A 16,551-nucleotide genomic window follows, 5' to 3' on the forward strand; every position below is an offset into this window, starting at 1 on the left:
ATTACAACAACGTATATAAAAGTGCAAAAGAGTTGAAGCCAATTTTCATTCCTATTATTGTTCGCCCGCGACAACTGACGATCACATAAGCCTACCTTAGGGGGAAAATATCTTAGAAAAGCCTAAAATTTTATTTTGGAAAAACAATTGAAATATGAAAAGTAAATTTGGACACTTTAAACTTTTATTTAAGTTAAACTTAAAACTTACTTTAAAAATGTAAAAGAAAGCTTTAAGAATTGTAAAAAGTATGTGATATAAATTACAATGCCGCGTGCAATTTTCTTCTTACGAGAAAGTGCTATTCCACGCGGTTCTCTAGCGGGAACTTCGACAGGCTTGGCTATCCAAAAATTACTTTAAGTGTCCAAAATTACTCTACAATTTCTCAAGTACCTAAACTATTAACTTCTTTACGTAAACTCTCAGATTTGAAAGATTACTTTTAAAAGTTTTAATTTCATTTAAAGTAAATTTTCCTACGGAAGGTTCCGCCAACAACGCTTAACTGTAAGACTTAGTGGCTTGGCTTAATTAGTCCTTTATCACTTTCCAACTTCTCTCTTAGAAAAGGACAAACAATGAATTAAATTAACATTACAGTTAAGCAACAATGGTGAAACTGGATCTTCATCCACCTCCCATGGTTAAAGCGTTTTGTCGAACGCGAGATCGTCCTCGGAGACACGAATGAAAGCGTGTATACGATATAATGATGCGGAATAACCTTGTGAGTCATTATCACAGAACGAATAAGCGATCTGAGTGGGGATGAGGAAAAACGTACGGAAAGAACGAACATGTTAAACGAGGTATATATCTGTTATATCTTACCGTAAATGATATCCAGGATCAGTAGAGAAAACCGCGTTGTCCAAGGCTGGTCCAAAATGTCAACGAGCTTGTCGAATGCATCGTCATTATTACTGTTGGTGTTGCTGTCGATCCTGTTGCCAACACACGGGAAACACGTCGGAGGTGAATATTACAACACTTCTCTTTGAAACAAATATGTCGTGCTCGTTCTTTCATTAATTGAGAGATCACCTTGACAGCCACATGCTTGCTACGCACTAAAAGAAATATATTATTAGCAACACGTTTCTCTGATTATGTAAATCCTTATTATAAATAATTTTGTAATAGATGTTGTAATATGGTCATTACGCATAAATTAATTTTAATATTACACAAGTATCATACTGTTGGTCTTGGTGAATTAAGGATTACTTTTGCGTTTCCTCTAATGTACCCATACAGAACGCATGTCTAAAAGGCATCTTTAAGTCATCTTTTAGACACGCATATCCGTCTTAAAGGTACCTGTTAGACATACATGTTGTTTGGGTATCTTTCCTCTAATGCATCATGCAAGTTAGTATTCGAGATAATAATTTAATGACGTACAATGACACATTGATGGGAATTCCTATCTCACTCACTGAAAAAAAACATGTAGTTTTTATTTTGTAGCATTTTAACGCGCAGAGGAAAGTTCCCTATTATAAGGTAGATTTATAATATGAGATAGCAGGTTTTCAGCACCCAAATTAATACTGGCAACCTGAAGAATTTGATTTGTCTTTGATATCTTTCTCCCTAAACATCTTCAACCAATCAATAATTAATTAAGCTTGAAATCGCATTGAAATACTTATACTCTTAAATATTCTAGTCGGAAACTTGAATCGAAAACAAATATCTTCGATTTTAGTTTTAGCAAGAACTCATAATACGAGTATGTTAATAAGTTTCTATAATTCTCAGAGTCATGCGTGATCGACAATTCCCAGGGACAGTGTAAGCTTATACGAGACTGCCCAAGAGTTTATGAAGAAATATTGGCCGGCAAAGCGCCCAACGAGATCTGCGGATTTTTTGGTTTCGACGCGATAATATGTTGTCCAACGACAATTCCTCCGGTCAGGAAACAGACGCCGCAACCACAGACTTCCGACCAAGCTAATACTACAGAAGGATCAGTGAATTTAAGTGAAACGATGGAATCTGTAACGTCAAGTAAGTAAAAATTTCTTTACAATCTATTCTCTGATAAAAGATATTATGGTGGCTCCTGCACGAAGAAGCTGATAGTATGAGCGCATTGGTGGAACACGTTTTATTTTTTAAATTTATATAATATTTAATCACTAACTGGATTATTAATAAAATATATTGATATATTAGATTTTATACGCGTTTCGAAATATGTAACTTTGTCACTATTATTCTCGAAAAGCTGTCAGATTTCCTCAAAACATTATATTTTTGTACTCTTCTAACAAATATTAGCTTGCAGAAGTCGGTGGCCTCGTATATTCATTGGCGCATTTGAATCCTTAAGATATTTATTATATTTATCTCGGTTTTTCTCAAGACCTTTCCTATGAACTAATATTAATCCTCCAAGTGCTTCAGCGAATAATCGACCCGCATGTTAATGAGTACAACTTTTTTTGTTTCTTTTATTGCGACCGGGTCTAAAACTTTACGTACTGATAGATAAATCTTGCAAATACACATACTCAAATTTCAATATTTTCTACTTTTGGTCTGTTTATGTAGAAGCCATGTTAAACGCTGGAGTAACTTCAACTAGCTCATTGACTAAATATGGATTATGTACACACATACCCCTGACAGCAATGACATTATTTAAATGATTTAAATGTTCTGTATTTCTGTAGAATATATGTATGCGTATAAGCTACTAACTATTATAAACTGAGAACATCCCTATATTATCTTGTATTTTTTGGCGATATCCTTTAAATATTCTCAGAATTTACACACGTGCTGTTAGGAATACGTAATATTTTATACACACATAAATATGATTATGACTGGAACAAAACATTGAAAAGGTAACATGACGGTCTCGGCTATGGACTCGGATATGGACTTTGATGAGGACTTGGATGAGGACTTGGATGAGGACTCGGATAAGGACTTGGATGAAGACTCGGATAAGGACTTGGATAAGGACTCGGATAAAGACTTGGATAAGGACTCAGATAAGGACTTGGATAAGGATTCGGATAAGGACTCGGATAAGGACTTGAATCCGGAGAAGGAACTTCTGAATGACGGTAGAAAAGAAGCGACATGCGTGATCGACAATTCCCCGGGTGTGTGCAAATTAATAGAAGACTGTCCGCAAGTTCGTAAGGAATTGTATGCCGGTAAAATGCCCAGCGTGACCTGTAAATGCTCCGACTCCGCTCCGACAATATGTTGTCCAACAACAAATCGTGGATTCAACCCGTCGATGTTAAAGCCGCAACTGGCGACTAGCGTGCTAGACTATAGAGAAGAACCTTTGAAATTTGATAAATTAAGGGGATCTGCAGCACAAGCAAGTAAGGAGGAATTACTTTATATTCTTCTCTGATAAAAGATACGCTGGAGTAACTTCAACGTTTAAAGAAACTAACATGTAACTTGTCCCATATTTGAATCTCTTAAACCTCTTTGCCTTATTACAAAAAGGTTGAAAAGCTGTCGAATTGACGTAAAATATACCGAACAGACGTCGATTTGATATCGATTCGACGTCTTTTCGACCAATTATTAATTCCAGAGATATAAGAAGGAACATCTTACAATATGTAAAAGTCTTAATTGATACATTCAAAGATCTTCTAGCAATGAGAAATGTTTACCAGGCTACATCGGTAATTTATACATTCTTGGCGAACTTGAGTAGAAAATGTTTTCTCCTCTTTCGTACCAGCTTGCTATTAAAAAAGATATAATGTTATTACGTAAACATTTCTGTCTATGAAATTATAGCTGAAACATTTAAACAGAAATTCAACTCTTATTAATAAGCTCTTGAAAAACAAGATAATATTATAATAAATGATAATTTGTAAAGAACGAGAACCGATTGTGGTACGGAATTAATTAAAGATTTACCTAAATTATATTATCTTTTCTCAGGATGTGCGGATAACTTGATCCTCAATTCTATGATACCCCCGCCGAAAATAAAATCTCACACTACCAGCAATAAAGCCGAGGCGAAGGAATTTCCATACGCGGCAGTGATCGGTTCCGTTGTTCTCGATGAAATCATGTGGTATTGCATCGGTAGCTTAATTTCTTCCAAGAATGTTCTGACAGCGGCCAGCTGCGTATGGACAACCCACATGTAAATTTCGGCGTTTCCGCCTTTGTTCATCATCAAATGTTTAATGTTAAAAAACTTCAATTAACTACTATCAAAATATTCCTTGAAATTCTGCTCAAATTTGAGTTTAACTTTCTTCAAGCCCGTATCAGACTACGGATTAAGATTGACATTAGATTGAAATTTGATGAATCAAAATAAAGTTTACTAATATCAAATTTAATGAATTTTACTCCGATTGGTCAAATCTTAATTTAATCTCAGGCCCGTATTTATAGTCGTTTCTCAATTCTCGTCTCAAGAGTGTATCAGGTGAGATACTCAGATTGGAGTTTCATGTCTTGAGATACAGACGGTTCAATAGTTGCATTTCGATCAAAGATCAACTGAAACTGTATTCAGCTGAAAAGGGGACCGATTGCTCGCCTGAAATTTGTCTCGAAAGTTAAAACATCGATTAAAGCAGCGATACGCAATTTTTCTCATCTCAAATCTTAGAATTTAGATAATACGAAATCAAAAAATTATTTTCTAAAACTCCCTTTGAGAATCTCTATTGAATCGGGATTACAAATAAATATCGAAGTCTCAAGATTCATCTATTAAACAGTATCGTGTCTCAAGACTGGTTTTAGCTGAGTTTTTCAGCTGAATGAAAGACGGCTATAAATACGAGCCTCAATCTCAATCCGTAGTCTGATACAGGCTTTATCATTGTTGGAAAAGTGAGGAAGTTTGCGTCATTTCCCGTTATTGATTACAAGCGCGTATATTAATAAATAATAATTATAATAAATCTTGTCTACTTCGAAAAAGGGGATCTGCAAAATGGGTACGGCTCGGCGATCAGAATTTCACGCAGTCAACCGACAAAGACAACACGACGGTGCAGACTATTGCCATCAAAGAGGGAATAAGACATCCTAATTACATACCTCTAGAGCGTGACCATGACATTGGTATATTGCGTCTGGAAACAGACGCTATCTACAACGCGTTCGTCAGACCGGTATGTCTTCCGTTCAATTGGCCTGACGTGAGCCCAGACGACACCGCAATAGCCACCGGATGGGGTCAACTCGACTGGCGTAAGATTCTAAAAAAAAAAAGAGATTTGTTTTAAATTACTAAAAGCGATTACTTAAATTAAGTAACAACTAATTCTTATATACATAGCTACAAACGCTACCCAATTATGAGAAGGATATATTTTTTCTGTATGCTCTCTGAGAGTCAATCAGTGGATTATCACTGAAAACAGTGAATATTCACTGATTCGCAGTTACAACGCACTGATTGACTTTTAGAGTGTGTACGTGTGTGTAAAATCAATAAAGTTATACTACTTGATCCGTCAGAGAAAGGCGAGGATCCGGACTACGTGTATCTGTGGACGGTAAAACTCAATTTAGTCTCGCACGAAGCTTGCAACGCGTCTTTCTTCAACGACAGTTCCTTCCTGCGGACCCCATCAGGGATTGTCGATGGATGGCATATATGCGCGGGGCAAGAAAGGGACGACATCTGCCCGGTAATGCATCGAACAAATCTTCATTCCTCTAAATAAGAATTTTACTTTAGGGTGTAAGCCTCGTAGTATCGTTTAACATAACTCGCAGTGAATTCGATCTTATAATATGCGGTTTTGCGATCACAATTGTTTCCAAATCGTTTCTTCTAGCGGGAGACTCGATTAGCTTCAGTTGGACAGGAGATTATATAAGTTTACTTTTACGCAAATTAATCGAATACATTCGTTTGCTGTTCAAAGTTGAGCGGCGGAGGACAACTCATCGTCTCTAACGAGGTTCACAAGTGCATGCACACCGTTATCGGGGTCTTTAGCGAAGGACTCTGCGGCACCAAACCTGGCGTGTACACCCGAGTCTTCCGTTACCTACCCTGGATAGAGAGAACTGCGTGGCCTGAATACTTTGAAACGCATAATTCTAGTCTACCTTAAATGTATATCCACTTTCTCAAGTGTCAAGTGTCTTCAAGTAATAAAAGCACTTCATTTTTATACGACACAACAGTTCGTTCATTCCCGTAGCGCGAGCTTTCGCCCAAAAACCCGACCTTAGCGTTATACAATTACAATAATGCACTGAGAAAAATGTCCGATTAAATATAATCGGATGATCCAACTACATAATAACAAACGGATATATCTAATTAAATTGTATATCCGGTGAAAAATATGATCGGTTTTTCAATCAAGTTTCATCGGTAACTGCGTTGTCCATAATTTAATCGGAAAAATTAGCCATCGGAAACACTATTTAATTGGTTTATCCGACGGAAATGTTTCTCAGTGTGCGTCCCGTGGACTTATGTGACTATTTGCCTGCGACTTTCAATGTCGCTCCATTTCTCGCGTGGTCAAAAAGAAGCGCGAATGTACAAACTCCCCGAGGCGGATGCGCGCGGGTAGGTAGAATTCCTGAGGACACTCGGCATTGATCCCTGGACGCGCAAGCGCCGACCGGTGTATCTTCACCTACTTCCATCGCTCCCGGTCGTCGGAGAATCCGCGAAAGTCCGTAACGTAACGCGGTCGTCTATTTTCGTTTATCCGAAGAGGCGGCGGCCTCACCGCGACGTTGCTGGTCCCAGCCGAGGTAAGAAAATCGCATGCCACGCGACCGACCACACGTCTCGCGGCAAGGCGGATGCATTCGACGTAGAAGAGCTCGCCGTTGAGTGCGAAGGACGATTTCTCGAATAAGAGTGTTATTTCTGGTAGCAAATCGCGAAACCGGTTCTGCGGCTTTAATTAAGACTATCGCGATGACGAGAGCACGAGGTATACATCGTTATATGTGCGATAAGACCGCATATATTATAACGTAGTTATATTCGTATGGTACACTGTAACTTGTAACGACATAAGACGATAAGATCAAACATTGCCACGAATATACTACTTTATATAATTATCTTAATGTGGTGTAAGATTTGGTATGTGTTTTCTGAAATCATCGAAAGAACATGAATAGAAATCTTGATTTATAACACATCAATATAGAACGAATCTTTACGGAACTAATCTTTTTCTTCAATTAACCAAATAAATATTTCTCTTGTAAAATTCCATATTTATACTTTATAATTTACCGAGATAATTTACCACTTGACCTTTCGACGCAACTCTTGCGTATAACAACCTTGACAATGTTTAATTTTCAGCAGGTAGACGGTAGAACGTTCGATGTCGGCTCTTCTAGATGTATGTGGAAATGACACCGGTTCGCCATCGATATCGAAGGCAGATGATAATCTATCCAACAGCGACGGGCCCCTGATCAAGGGCATCATTCGCCAAAATAGTTGCGGCAGCATGCATGCGAGGTGAATAAGAAAGCAATCGTGCATTAGATTGTTAGCAATAGCTGCTATTAATGTTTCTAAAAAAAAGATATTTATAGTAAGCCGCATTACTCTTATTTTCTTTAGAAAGATTATTTCAATATTTTACTCCATCACACCTGCTTTCTGCTTCGCTACCAATGTACTTTGTTCCTCTTTATATCGTTACAATGTATTTAGAGAGAATAAGTAAAAAAACAGAAATAATTACCGATCGGAATTAATTAAAAAATATAATAATTGAATACAATTAGTCTAAAAAATATCGAAGTGCATCAAGTTAAAATAATTTCGGACGATTAATCGTCTGTCTGGGCGATGTTAACAGGACAATCGCCTCCTCGCACGGCATGTCGTCGATGGGCGAAAAATCCATAAAGAAACGTTACTGTCTCTGGGCGTTGACTTTGGTCCTGGCGATAATCGGCCTCTGCAATCTTTTCCTAAACATCACTGTCATCGCTGTTTTGCGTATAAGTCAGGGAATGGAAGCTATGGAAGTAATCCCGGACGAAAACCTCGTCAAATTCTACGGAAGAACAGATTTGGACAAAGTACGTATACACATTTATACATTTGACATTTAAAATGGACAACATACTTAGACAAGAGTAATTAAAAAACTAAAATAACACAAAAAGCCGAGTAGAGTATGCTATATCTCCTCGCAAGTATTGACATCGTGTCACGTTACTCCGCATTTCTTGAAGATATCCCTGCAGTCGGGCGTCTGCCAGAGTTACGGCGACGAGCCGATGGAGATATCCGGCGACGAGGCTGGGGTGCACGTCGATGTAAAGAGGCATCCGCACTCGAAGCTGGGTGTCCTACCGAACGGTACCACCATGTCGCAAGTAGAGTCGTTCGAGGTGAAGGACCCGCGTACCGGCGCGACCTACTTCACCACGGACTTCCCGAACTTCGGTCTGCCGAGCGGCGTCAAGACGATCGACGTGAGGATCGCGGAGACCCATCGGATTACGTCGCCGGTCAACGAGAGCTTGGAGATCAAGTCCAACAACGAGGTCTCGTTGCACGGCGCGGAAGGCGTGCGCATAGAGAGCAAGAATATCGTGTGGAGCGCCGATCGCGACATCTTCTTGAAAAGCGTCAACGGCAGCGTCGTGCTGGATGCCAAGGACGGCGTTTCCATCGACGTGGAGACTCTCCCGGTGGCGCCGATGTTCCTGCAGAGTCCAACCACGAGCCACGAGCAGTACAAGGTCTGCGTGTGCATGCCGCAGGGCAAGCTCTTCAAGGTGCCGGTCCGCCCGGGCACCAGTTCCCGTATGGTTAATTGCGCGCGGGTCGCCAGAACCCCGGAGAACGATCCTTGCCTACACTAGGTTCTAAATGAGGACTGACATTTTCTACCACGTTTCGTTACACGCTTGTGACATGCATATCACTGCCAAACTGCAAATACATACGAAATATGTACAAGCACATAGTTCATATGTGTACATGATACCGTGGGATCGGTGGATGTGGAACGGAATTTTTCCAAGTATATAAAAAACACTGATCTCCCAACATATTTACATGTCGCAATACAGTTATCAACCAAATGTTTAAGGAAATCAGATACATTTTTCGATAAAAGGAAATTTACACAGGACTAATCTCCGGAGATCAAATCTCTCCATGGAATTTATACAATCGATGTTGAAAGTGTAGATGCTTAAAGTGCTGTATATGCGGAAGATACTTAGAAGAGTAAAATAAGTTACTTAATCGAGTAGAATGCACATTAATCTATATTTTTACTTTACGCCGAGTCTCACATGTCGGGGACGCACTTGTGTCGTCAAATTGTCCGAGATACAAATATCAACTGCATTTAAAAGTATAATTTCGTCAATGGAATTACCTTGTCATGAGATGTATGTGTGCAAAATGTGTTATAAATATACGTTTGTAAGACAAGATAGTAATAATGAGATAACCCTCAGAATGAAGGTTTCCAAATTTTACTCGAGAACCTATACACTCTCGGTGATCATCTCCTCATTGCTCTCGTCCATGTCCTCCTGCTGCTCCTGCTCCGTGGGTGGTTCGTACGCCTTCTCCAATGGGCTTGCCACTACGCCTCCCGCCCACACGCTCATCTCTACTGCGAGTTTGTTGGAGCCCTCCAGTAATGGTCTGTAGCCACCATGGGCCAGTACACGCAGCAATGTTTGGGCAGTGAGACACACGAGATCTTGTTGTTCGAGTGTCAATGCTGTATGAACACGTATATTTCCACCTTCGCATGGATCAGATATACCTAAAAAAAATATACATATATGTGTTATAGTTCACAGAAAGTCTACATAATTAAGCCGATATCTGCGTCAATTATTTGGAATTAGAACGCGATTATGTTTTCTGCAGTTCATCGATCGTACAGATTTTCTTTCTCCTGACGTCATGTAATTTTCAATTGCAACTACCAAAGATGTTTTAATTCCAAGAACAAGGACCACTTTTAACGTACCCGCTGATCCCGGAAGAAACAATCCGGAAGCGAGCAGCTGCAGCACCCTCTTGTACGCCTGATTTATCGGCAACGCCTGCCTGCTAGGATTGTTCATTATAGCATTATGTGCCAACAGATCCAGCATCCACGGAGACAACGGCTCAAGGCCTTCAAATTTGCTTCGAAGATCACGAAGTAATCTAATTAAGACCTTGATGCTAGAATGATGAGCGTTTTCTTCGAACCAGCGAGAATGTCTGATAGCGGCAAGATGACCTACAAAGCAAACCACGCGTTTCACAGTAACAAATGTTAAGAACTGTTGTCTGTAAAAAGCGCGAGAATCACCTTGACAAATTTTGACATCCAAGTGTTGCTCCGACTCCAACTTGCGTAGATTCTGGTGCAATGTGGTTATTAATACGCGCACAGTGGCCTCGTTGTTAGCGATATCGAATCCACGCTCTGTCTGCATAACTCTGAAGACCTCCTTCGAGTTGACGGCCTTCAGCTCGTTGTTGACTTTGTTCCCGAGTGCCTCCACTGCCGTCTTCGTCGGCAAAGTTTTTAGAATGACAACGATATCAGCGACATTGTGGCCCTTTATCATCGTACCTTTCTTGAAACTGCCGACTTGTCGCACTTCCTCCAATTGCTGCACAGGAGGGCAAACAATACGCGTGACGCGCGACACAAAGGGATAAAAGTTGAATTCGCAATAGAAGCGCGTGTACTTACGCAAGCCTCGAAGGTCCCTGGCGCGACAATCAGATTATCAAGGACCGTCTGCAGTTTGGTCACAAGGTTCAAGATGGAAGACTGCTCCTTCGGTGTCGGGCACATGTCCGCATTTTTCTTCACCAGAGCAGACTGGAAGTCCGATTCGTCCGGAGCCGCTTTAACGCGCGGGAAAGCCGCCTCGCAGAGCGTATAGTCAAACGGGTGTCGCGGTAGGAATTGCTTCCGTGGAAAGCCCATTCCACGTCCCATACCGCCTCGGCCGCCTCTGATCATTCCCCCACGACCTCGCACCATATTGTTTCTACAACAGAGAGTAATATTAACAATAATTTCCTTGGTGTATCTCGTCAGATTGCCAGTACTGATGTAAAAACAGATTTCAAATTTTAATCGGCCTCATCTGGCCACATTTATTGAATACGCCTTTGGATTCGCAACGTTTCGACCTTTGCTTTAGGTCCTTTTCAAGCGAGATCTAGGAGCGAATGTTCTACATACAATTTACGCGACAAGTATATAAGCGAGTTGTACAGTGTCGCAGAAGGATAATAATTTCCTTGCTACAACTTCCCGACTCCCTATCTTCCCCTCCACTTCCTGCGCCTCACCTCCTCATCACTTTCCTCCGAATCCACACCCTTCTTTCCTCTCCCTCAGCCCCTTTTCCAACGCACCTCTCACCTGTGCCTCCTCTCACTCGGCCAACTTTCAACCTACCCATCAATTTTACACGAATAACTTCCCACACAGCACGCGTGTTTACAAGTCATCTCTGAGACGTCTTTTAGGCGTACGCATTGTTTGGGTGACATGTAGAAAATAGAGCGAGTGTACAGTAGTCTCCTACGAGATAGGCTTCTAATACAAGACAGCGGGTTTACAACATGGGCACCAAGTTCAATCACAATCTTCTTTCGCGGCGATCGCGCAGTCTAATAATGTATTTTCCACTAAACAGATTTCACCCCAAGGGAAATAAATCACCCTACGATTCTGTAGGAAAATACAGGCTATTACTAAACTAGATATCCCACCCCACGCCCTAAATTCATTTTGCTGACTTTGTTAAGACACGTTTTTTGCCACAAAAAACCTATAACATTGCCCTTATCTCTACTCTTTAAACATTGCAATGTTTTCTGAAATGCTTCTGAAGGCTTTGGTGCTGTATGGGGAAACCCTTCGACTAATCTGGCGCCAATTTTGCACAGATACTCCTTAGGGAAATATGAGCTGAAACCTGGACAAACTTGCGGCAGAGGAGCGCATGCAACGCCGGACAGGTTAGGTCGAGCTCGTTACAGACGAATCAGAGAATATACAAGTGAAATGCGTATAGCTTCTTCGACTTTCCGTCCCGGAAACCTGACGAATAGTCCCCTTTCTGAAACCCCCATCGTTCAGCCGTCGAAAATAATACCTGCAGAATTCGCGAACGAAGCAGAACAGAAATCAATACGACGCCTCGGGTTAACCTAAGCGACGCGCGCGCGCGCGCGCACGACACATCTACGCGGACGGCGGGGCGTTTTCGGCACGCGCGCGCGAAAGCGAAACGTTTCCGCAGCTCGCACGAGTGGACCATACGTACCCGAAAGGCGCAAACTGGAAAGACGTGGTGGCAATTTGTCAACGAACAAAACTCGCGATCCGGTGTCCGCCGCGCAAAGCGATTCCGGCTTCCGGCGCCCTGCCCTTTTGTGCCGGCGGTCGAGGTGCATTCGACCAGCGCCATCTGACTGACGGGTTGAATGACAATATGGAGATTCCGCGTGCAGCGTCGCATCGATTGTCCGAGCGCCGGAACGTGAAATTCAACGCGATTTATTTATATAAAAATAAAACAAATCGGTACGGCTCATATGGCGTTAAACACAAATTTCAAGAAATAAAGGACTCAGAGCCGTGACAGGGTGGTAATGTCTAAACATTTTGTTCTAAGTTTATTGCGAAAAAATGGCGGCCAGGCTTAACTTTTGACTTTTCAATTTCTTTTTGTTATTAACTTAGCCTTCGATTCAATTCAATTTTTGTTGTGGATTAACTTGTGTCTTAACTTAAGTTATATTTTCACGGCTGTTAACTTTAACTTAACTTAGTTTTTTAAAAAAAAAAGGATAATTTACCCAACTTGAAATTGCTCAATTGTCGCGCAGCCGCTCGCTGACGCCGCCGGAAGGAGTCGCATCGTGGCGCGACGTAAAGATGGTGAAAGCCCGCAGAGGATGGTACTTGGTGGACACGAAGGTAGACCAGGATGACAGGAAGCTAAGGGACGAGAGGGAGGCTGCATTGGAGGCGAGACGGGCGTCGATGGTGAAGCGATGCGACAAGAAAATCGCGCGACGTCGCACGCAGGCCGAGCAACGGGAAGCCCTTTTGACGGAGGAACGGTCTCGGGCCGGGGCAGCTGCGGAAGCGAAGCAAGAAGAGATTGAATTGGCGCACAGGCTGGCCGCCGAGCTGTCGCGGCGAAAGAGAAGTATAACGATTTACGGATAATCGCGCCCGGCATCTCGTCGGAAATTGTTCGTCCGCGAGATACAAGCTCAATTGTAGCCCGGATCGTCGTTGCAAACTTACAAAGAATTCATTTCTTTACGAATCAGCGTAATCCGCGTTCTAATTGAATTCCAAATAGAACTCCGTGGCGCACGTTCTTGTAGCCCGGTAAAAAATTTCCCTGGTAGAACAAGTACATTGACCAAACACTGCAGTTAAACATTGGCTCAATGCCCAGACAGCACCCGTGAGTTCTATGAATTTTGGAGCGCGAGTATTCTTCATTTCAGAATGTTCCAATAAAATATTCTATAAATATATACAGGGTGTTATGTAATACCCGCATCAACGTTTATTGTGGGATAGAGTGGACTAGACTAAGTCGAAAAGTCCAATACCACTTTGCAGGTTTTGCAATAATTAACGAGTTATTAATTATTAAAAATCGCTGTCTTACAATTAGACCGGTCCACTGCCCAATTCAAACGTGCAGCGAGATCGATCGATCGTTACAACTCTCGGTGCGCCTAGTAACGATCGATCGATCTCGCTGTACGTTTGAATTGGGCAGTGGACCGGTCTAAAGGCCTGTGTCCACGATGCTAGAACTTGATGTGTGGCCAATCAACTCGCAGCTATTCCATAAAAGCTGCAAGTTGATTGGCTACGCATTTCTCGGAACTAGAGCTTGGATCAAGTTCTAGCACCGTGGACACAGGCCTTAAGACAGCGATTTTTAATAATTAATAAACTCGTTAACTATTGCAGAACCTGCAAAGTGGTACAGGACTTTTCGACTTAGTCTAGTCCACTCTATCCCACAGTAAGCGTTGATGCGGGTATTACATAACACCCTGTATATAATTATTACAATTAGAAATCGTATATTCATAATAAAGAAGAATATTTTTAGACTATTCGTCGAGAATGTCTTTGAAATATTCGTTCGGATTTAACATTCATCGAGTTTATGTATTGCACATTGTCTATTGTGTGATACATTGATCTTACGCAAAAGGCAGTGAAACCTGTGATCATGCCATACATTCGAAAAATTTTATTGTAGTGCCAGTCAAATGTTCCACGAACATAAGATAAATATATAAGAATGACCCATGGAATATTCCAAATGTTTTTGAAGAATATTCTTAAAATGTCCGTAGGAGTGTCTTGTGCTATCTGGGTATTTGGTTGTATTGGTCCAATGTTTAGCCAATGCACTGTGCTTTTTTTAGATTCTCTGTGCTACCTGGAATCAATATTGCCTATCGACTCGTCTCTTTCGCAAGCTCGTATCTCTGGTCCAGGATGAGAGTTTGAGCAGACAAACCGGAAATTGCGTAAGATCGAGATACGACCTCGCGAAAGGGATCTATCGCTATTCTTCTCTTCATCTCGTGTGCATTGTTCCTCGCGGAGACTTTCATCCTGGCGGTGCTGTACACGAAATCGAATTTCTTTTCGACTTACAGACGAAGAAATAAACCGTGCGCTAAAACCGACTCGAGTGAAATCATCCGCGCGATCGCCACCGATTTGTGCTCTGAATGAAGCCCGAACGCGTCTAATAGAAGAGAAAGTTCGTCTGGAAGCGAGTCAAGCGGAACTATTGAGGCTCTGGCGCGAAGATAAAACCAATGAGAAACTACAACAGGCCGAAGATGAAGGGAAGAAGCGAAGCTCGCGTGACGCTCTGCAGAATCAATTGGCGGATAATCGTCGACGGATTCGACAGAGAAGAACCGAGGAGAAGGAGCAGGATCGTAAGACGGTGGAGCGAGCGATGCGGAAGACTCAGGAAGATGATGCAAAGTTGAGGAAAAAGAAGGAAGACGATGCGGTTCTTCTGAGAGCAGAGATGGTCGCGTCTTTGGCGGCTAAGAACGCCTGGGAGAGGAAATATAAGGAAGCGTTGAGGGAAGAAGACGAGAGGATTGCTCGCATAATTGCGGAGAAGGAAGCCCGGCAAGAGAGAGAGCTCGGTGCGAAGGTAAAATCGGGGTTTTTCGGATGAATGTACGTAACATTGAGCTGATAGCTGAATTTAGGAAAAGAGAACTTCGGCTCCTACGTTTTTCGGTGTGTAGACGAGGCTTCGCGCGGCGAGGGAAACGGCGATAGATAATGTAGCTAGAGAACTGCTGGCTAACGTGTGCAAAGAGAGAAAGAAGCAGGAGATCGCCGACGAATGGTATCGGGAAGAACAGAGGAGCAAGTGGACGAAAGAATCGGTCAAGCCTGCATCGAGAAAATGTGCTGAATCCTTCCAAGAAATAGTAATGCTTGATTCATCAAATTATTACAGTGTTTACATTGAATTGAATTTTTTTACAAAGAGTCATATTTAAGAATTTCTTCGAACTAAGTTCTGTCTGGAATTATTGATATAACAAATTTAAGTCACTTATGAATCACTTATTTCTTACGTGAATGTAGAAACTATAAAGATAATGTGGTAGAAATTCATGTGTAAAAGTGTCAAATCTTCCTACCATTTGAAACCAGATGAAACAAAAAGCTGAACGTAAAGCGAGAGATGAAGCGATCGATGCCGCATTTGCGCAATATTTAGCCGAAGAACGAAAGAAAAGTATCGAAAAAGAAAGAGAAGACAAGAACGCACGACACGCGAGAAGTAAACTTGTATTAATATTATATTCTAATATTTATGTGATTTTGGATTATGGAACACATCCATGCAATCTTAGTTTCAATGTACCCATCGTTCAAATGTATGGCACAAATGTCGAAAATGTTAGTAATTAATATTAGACAAATTATATTACAGAAATCCAATATGGAGAAGAATTAAAGGAAGCTATAACAAATAACAGAGTTACTTACGTTGTGGATATTTTGCGACGGCAATCTGAAATTGGTTTGCATGATAAAAATTCGAATCAGTTGAGTACAACGAGCGTGAAACAGTTCAAAGATAAAAATGAAAATAACAGGATTGCAAAAATACAGATGTTTGATGCAGGCATTAGAGGCTTTGCTGAATGATACAAATTTGCAATCGATAGATTTGACATCAATAAGATTCCCTAAAAATCTGCGTCACAAATGAAATGTATGAGATTAACAAACAAAAAATTCCAGTAGAAAATTGTACAAATACATAACAATACAATCAATAATATATACATATGTAAATACCTAAAAGGTAAAAAACAGAATTGATTTACAATTTAATTAAATGTCTCGCCCAATGTTGTCCAATCTGTAGGAGTTAAAAATCTGCTAAAGCATCATATTCAAAAAGATAATAAAATATTGCCATGTAAAGTTTGAAGCACACGACCGCGCAATAACGAGTACGAAAACCGAGAATTCCGAAAGTCCA

The 16,551-nt window shown here is 41.1% G+C and overlaps 4 protein-coding genes across 8 annotated transcripts; 3 read left to right on the plus strand and 1 right to left on the minus strand.

The window, feature by feature from the left end:
* The first annotated feature begins 809 nt into the window (after positions 1–809).
* On the plus strand, positions 810–6,162 carry LOC105559895 (serine protease persephone-like). Its single transcript, XM_012008533.1, has 7 exons — positions 810–978; positions 1,768–2,019; positions 2,865–3,359; positions 3,943–4,153; positions 4,949–5,220; positions 5,491–5,663; positions 5,904–6,162. The coding sequence occupies exons 1-7, from the start codon at positions 840–842 to the stop codon at positions 6,093–6,095; spliced, it is 1,734 nt and encodes a 577-aa protein (XP_011863923.1). The 5' UTR covers positions 810–839; the 3' UTR covers positions 6,096–6,162.
* Positions 6,163–6,388: 226 nt separating this feature from the next.
* LOC105559897 lies at positions 6,389–9,425 on the plus strand. Of its 3 annotated transcripts, none has more exons than XM_012008536.1 (4): positions 6,389–6,753; positions 7,322–7,483; positions 7,830–8,055; positions 8,212–9,425. In XM_012008536.1, exons 2-4 carry the CDS (start codon positions 7,344–7,346, stop codon positions 8,845–8,847), a joined length of 1,002 nt encoding a protein of 333 aa, XP_011863926.1. In that variant the 5' UTR covers positions 6,389–6,753; positions 7,322–7,343; the 3' UTR covers positions 8,848–9,425. The 3 variants fall into 3 exon arrangements, with proteins under 3 accessions (XP_011863926.1, XP_011863928.1, XP_011863927.1); XM_012008538.1 differs by lacking the exon at positions 6,389–6,753 and adding an exon at positions 6,778–6,938; XM_012008537.1 differs by lacking the exon at positions 6,389–6,753 and adding an exon at positions 6,966–7,093.
* On the minus strand, positions 9,241–12,427 carry LOC105559896 (interleukin enhancer-binding factor 2). The gene is made up of 5 exons (XM_012008534.1): positions 12,295–12,427; positions 10,701–11,004; positions 10,311–10,617; positions 9,981–10,238; positions 9,241–9,770 (listed from the first exon to the last, which is right to left on the minus strand). The coding sequence occupies exons 2-5, from the start codon at positions 10,995–10,997 to the stop codon at positions 9,484–9,486; spliced, it is 1,149 nt and encodes a 382-aa protein (XP_011863924.1). The 5' UTR covers positions 10,998–11,004; positions 12,295–12,427; the 3' UTR covers positions 9,241–9,483.
* Positions 12,428–12,594: 167 nt separating this feature from the next.
* LOC105559898 (axoneme-associated protein mst101(2)-like) lies at positions 12,595–16,451 on the plus strand. Of its 3 annotated transcripts, XM_012008540.1 has the most exons (6): positions 12,595–12,619; positions 12,860–13,185; positions 14,678–15,195; positions 15,293–15,481; positions 15,711–15,840; positions 15,994–16,451. In XM_012008540.1, exons 2-6 carry the CDS (start codon positions 12,909–12,911, stop codon positions 16,209–16,211), a joined length of 1,332 nt encoding a protein of 443 aa, XP_011863930.1. In that variant the 5' UTR covers positions 12,595–12,619; positions 12,860–12,908; the 3' UTR covers positions 16,212–16,451. The 3 variants fall into 3 exon arrangements, with proteins under 3 accessions (XP_011863930.1, XP_011863929.1, XP_011863931.1); XM_012008539.1 differs by lacking the exon at positions 12,595–12,619 and having other exon boundaries at positions 12,811–13,185; XM_012008541.1 differs by lacking the exons at positions 12,595–12,619; positions 15,711–15,840 and having other exon boundaries at positions 12,811–13,185; positions 15,994–16,096.
* The last annotated feature ends 100 nt before the right edge of the window (positions 16,452–16,551 follow it).

The sequence above is a fragment of the Vollenhovia emeryi genome, unplaced genomic scaffold, assembly GCF_000949405.1.
Source record: "Vollenhovia emeryi isolate VEMERY1.0 unplaced genomic scaffold, V.emery_V1.0 DF939249.1, whole genome shotgun sequence".
Classification (NCBI taxonomy): domain Eukaryota; kingdom Metazoa; phylum Arthropoda; class Insecta; order Hymenoptera; family Formicidae; genus Vollenhovia; species Vollenhovia emeryi.

Bases quoted from the DNA above. Each gene is read 5' to 3' on its own strand.
- LOC105559897 (XM_012008536.1), top strand. From the start codon at position 7,344: ATGTCGGCTCTTCTAGATGTATGTGGAAATGACACCGGTTCGCCATCG. The intron at 7,484-7,829 runs GTGAATAAGAAA...CGATGTTAACAG, and splicing joins TGCGGCAGCATGCATGCGAG to GACAATCGCCTCCTCGCACG. The intron at 8,056-8,211 runs GTACGTATACAC...CATTTCTTGAAG, and splicing joins GAAGAACAGATTTGGACAAA to ATATCCCTGCAGTCGGGCGT.
- LOC105559895 (XM_012008533.1), top strand. From the start codon at position 840: ATGATATCCAGGATCAGTAGAGAAAACCGCGTTGTCCAAGGCTGGTCC. The intron at 2,020-2,864 runs GTAAGTAAAAAT...AACATTGAAAAG, and splicing joins GATGGAATCTGTAACGTCAA to GTAACATGACGGTCTCGGCT. The intron at 5,664-5,903 runs GTAATGCATCGA...TGCTGTTCAAAG, and splicing joins AAAGGGACGACATCTGCCCG to TTGAGCGGCGGAGGACAACT.
- LOC105559896 (XM_012008534.1), bottom strand. From the start codon at position 10,997: ATGGTGCGAGGTCGTGGGGGAATGATCAGAGGCGGCCGAGGCGGTATG. The intron at 10,618-10,700 runs GTAAGTACACGC...CCTCCTGTGCAG, and splicing joins CAGGGACCTTCGAGGCTTGC to CAATTGGAGGAAGTGCGACA. The intron at 9,771-9,980 runs GTACGTTAAAAG...TATTTTTTTTAG, and splicing joins GTTTCTTCCGGGATCAGCGG to GTATATCTGATCCATGCGAA.
- LOC105559898 (XM_012008540.1), top strand. From the start codon at position 12,909: ATGGTGAAAGCCCGCAGAGGATGGTACTTGGTGGACACGAAGGTAGAC. The intron at 13,186-14,677 runs GTATAACGATTT...TTCGACTTACAG, and splicing joins GCTGTCGCGGCGAAAGAGAA to ACGAAGAAATAAACCGTGCG. The intron at 15,482-15,710 runs GTAATGCTTGAT...ATTTGAAACCAG, and splicing joins CTGAATCCTTCCAAGAAATA to ATGAAACAAAAAGCTGAACG.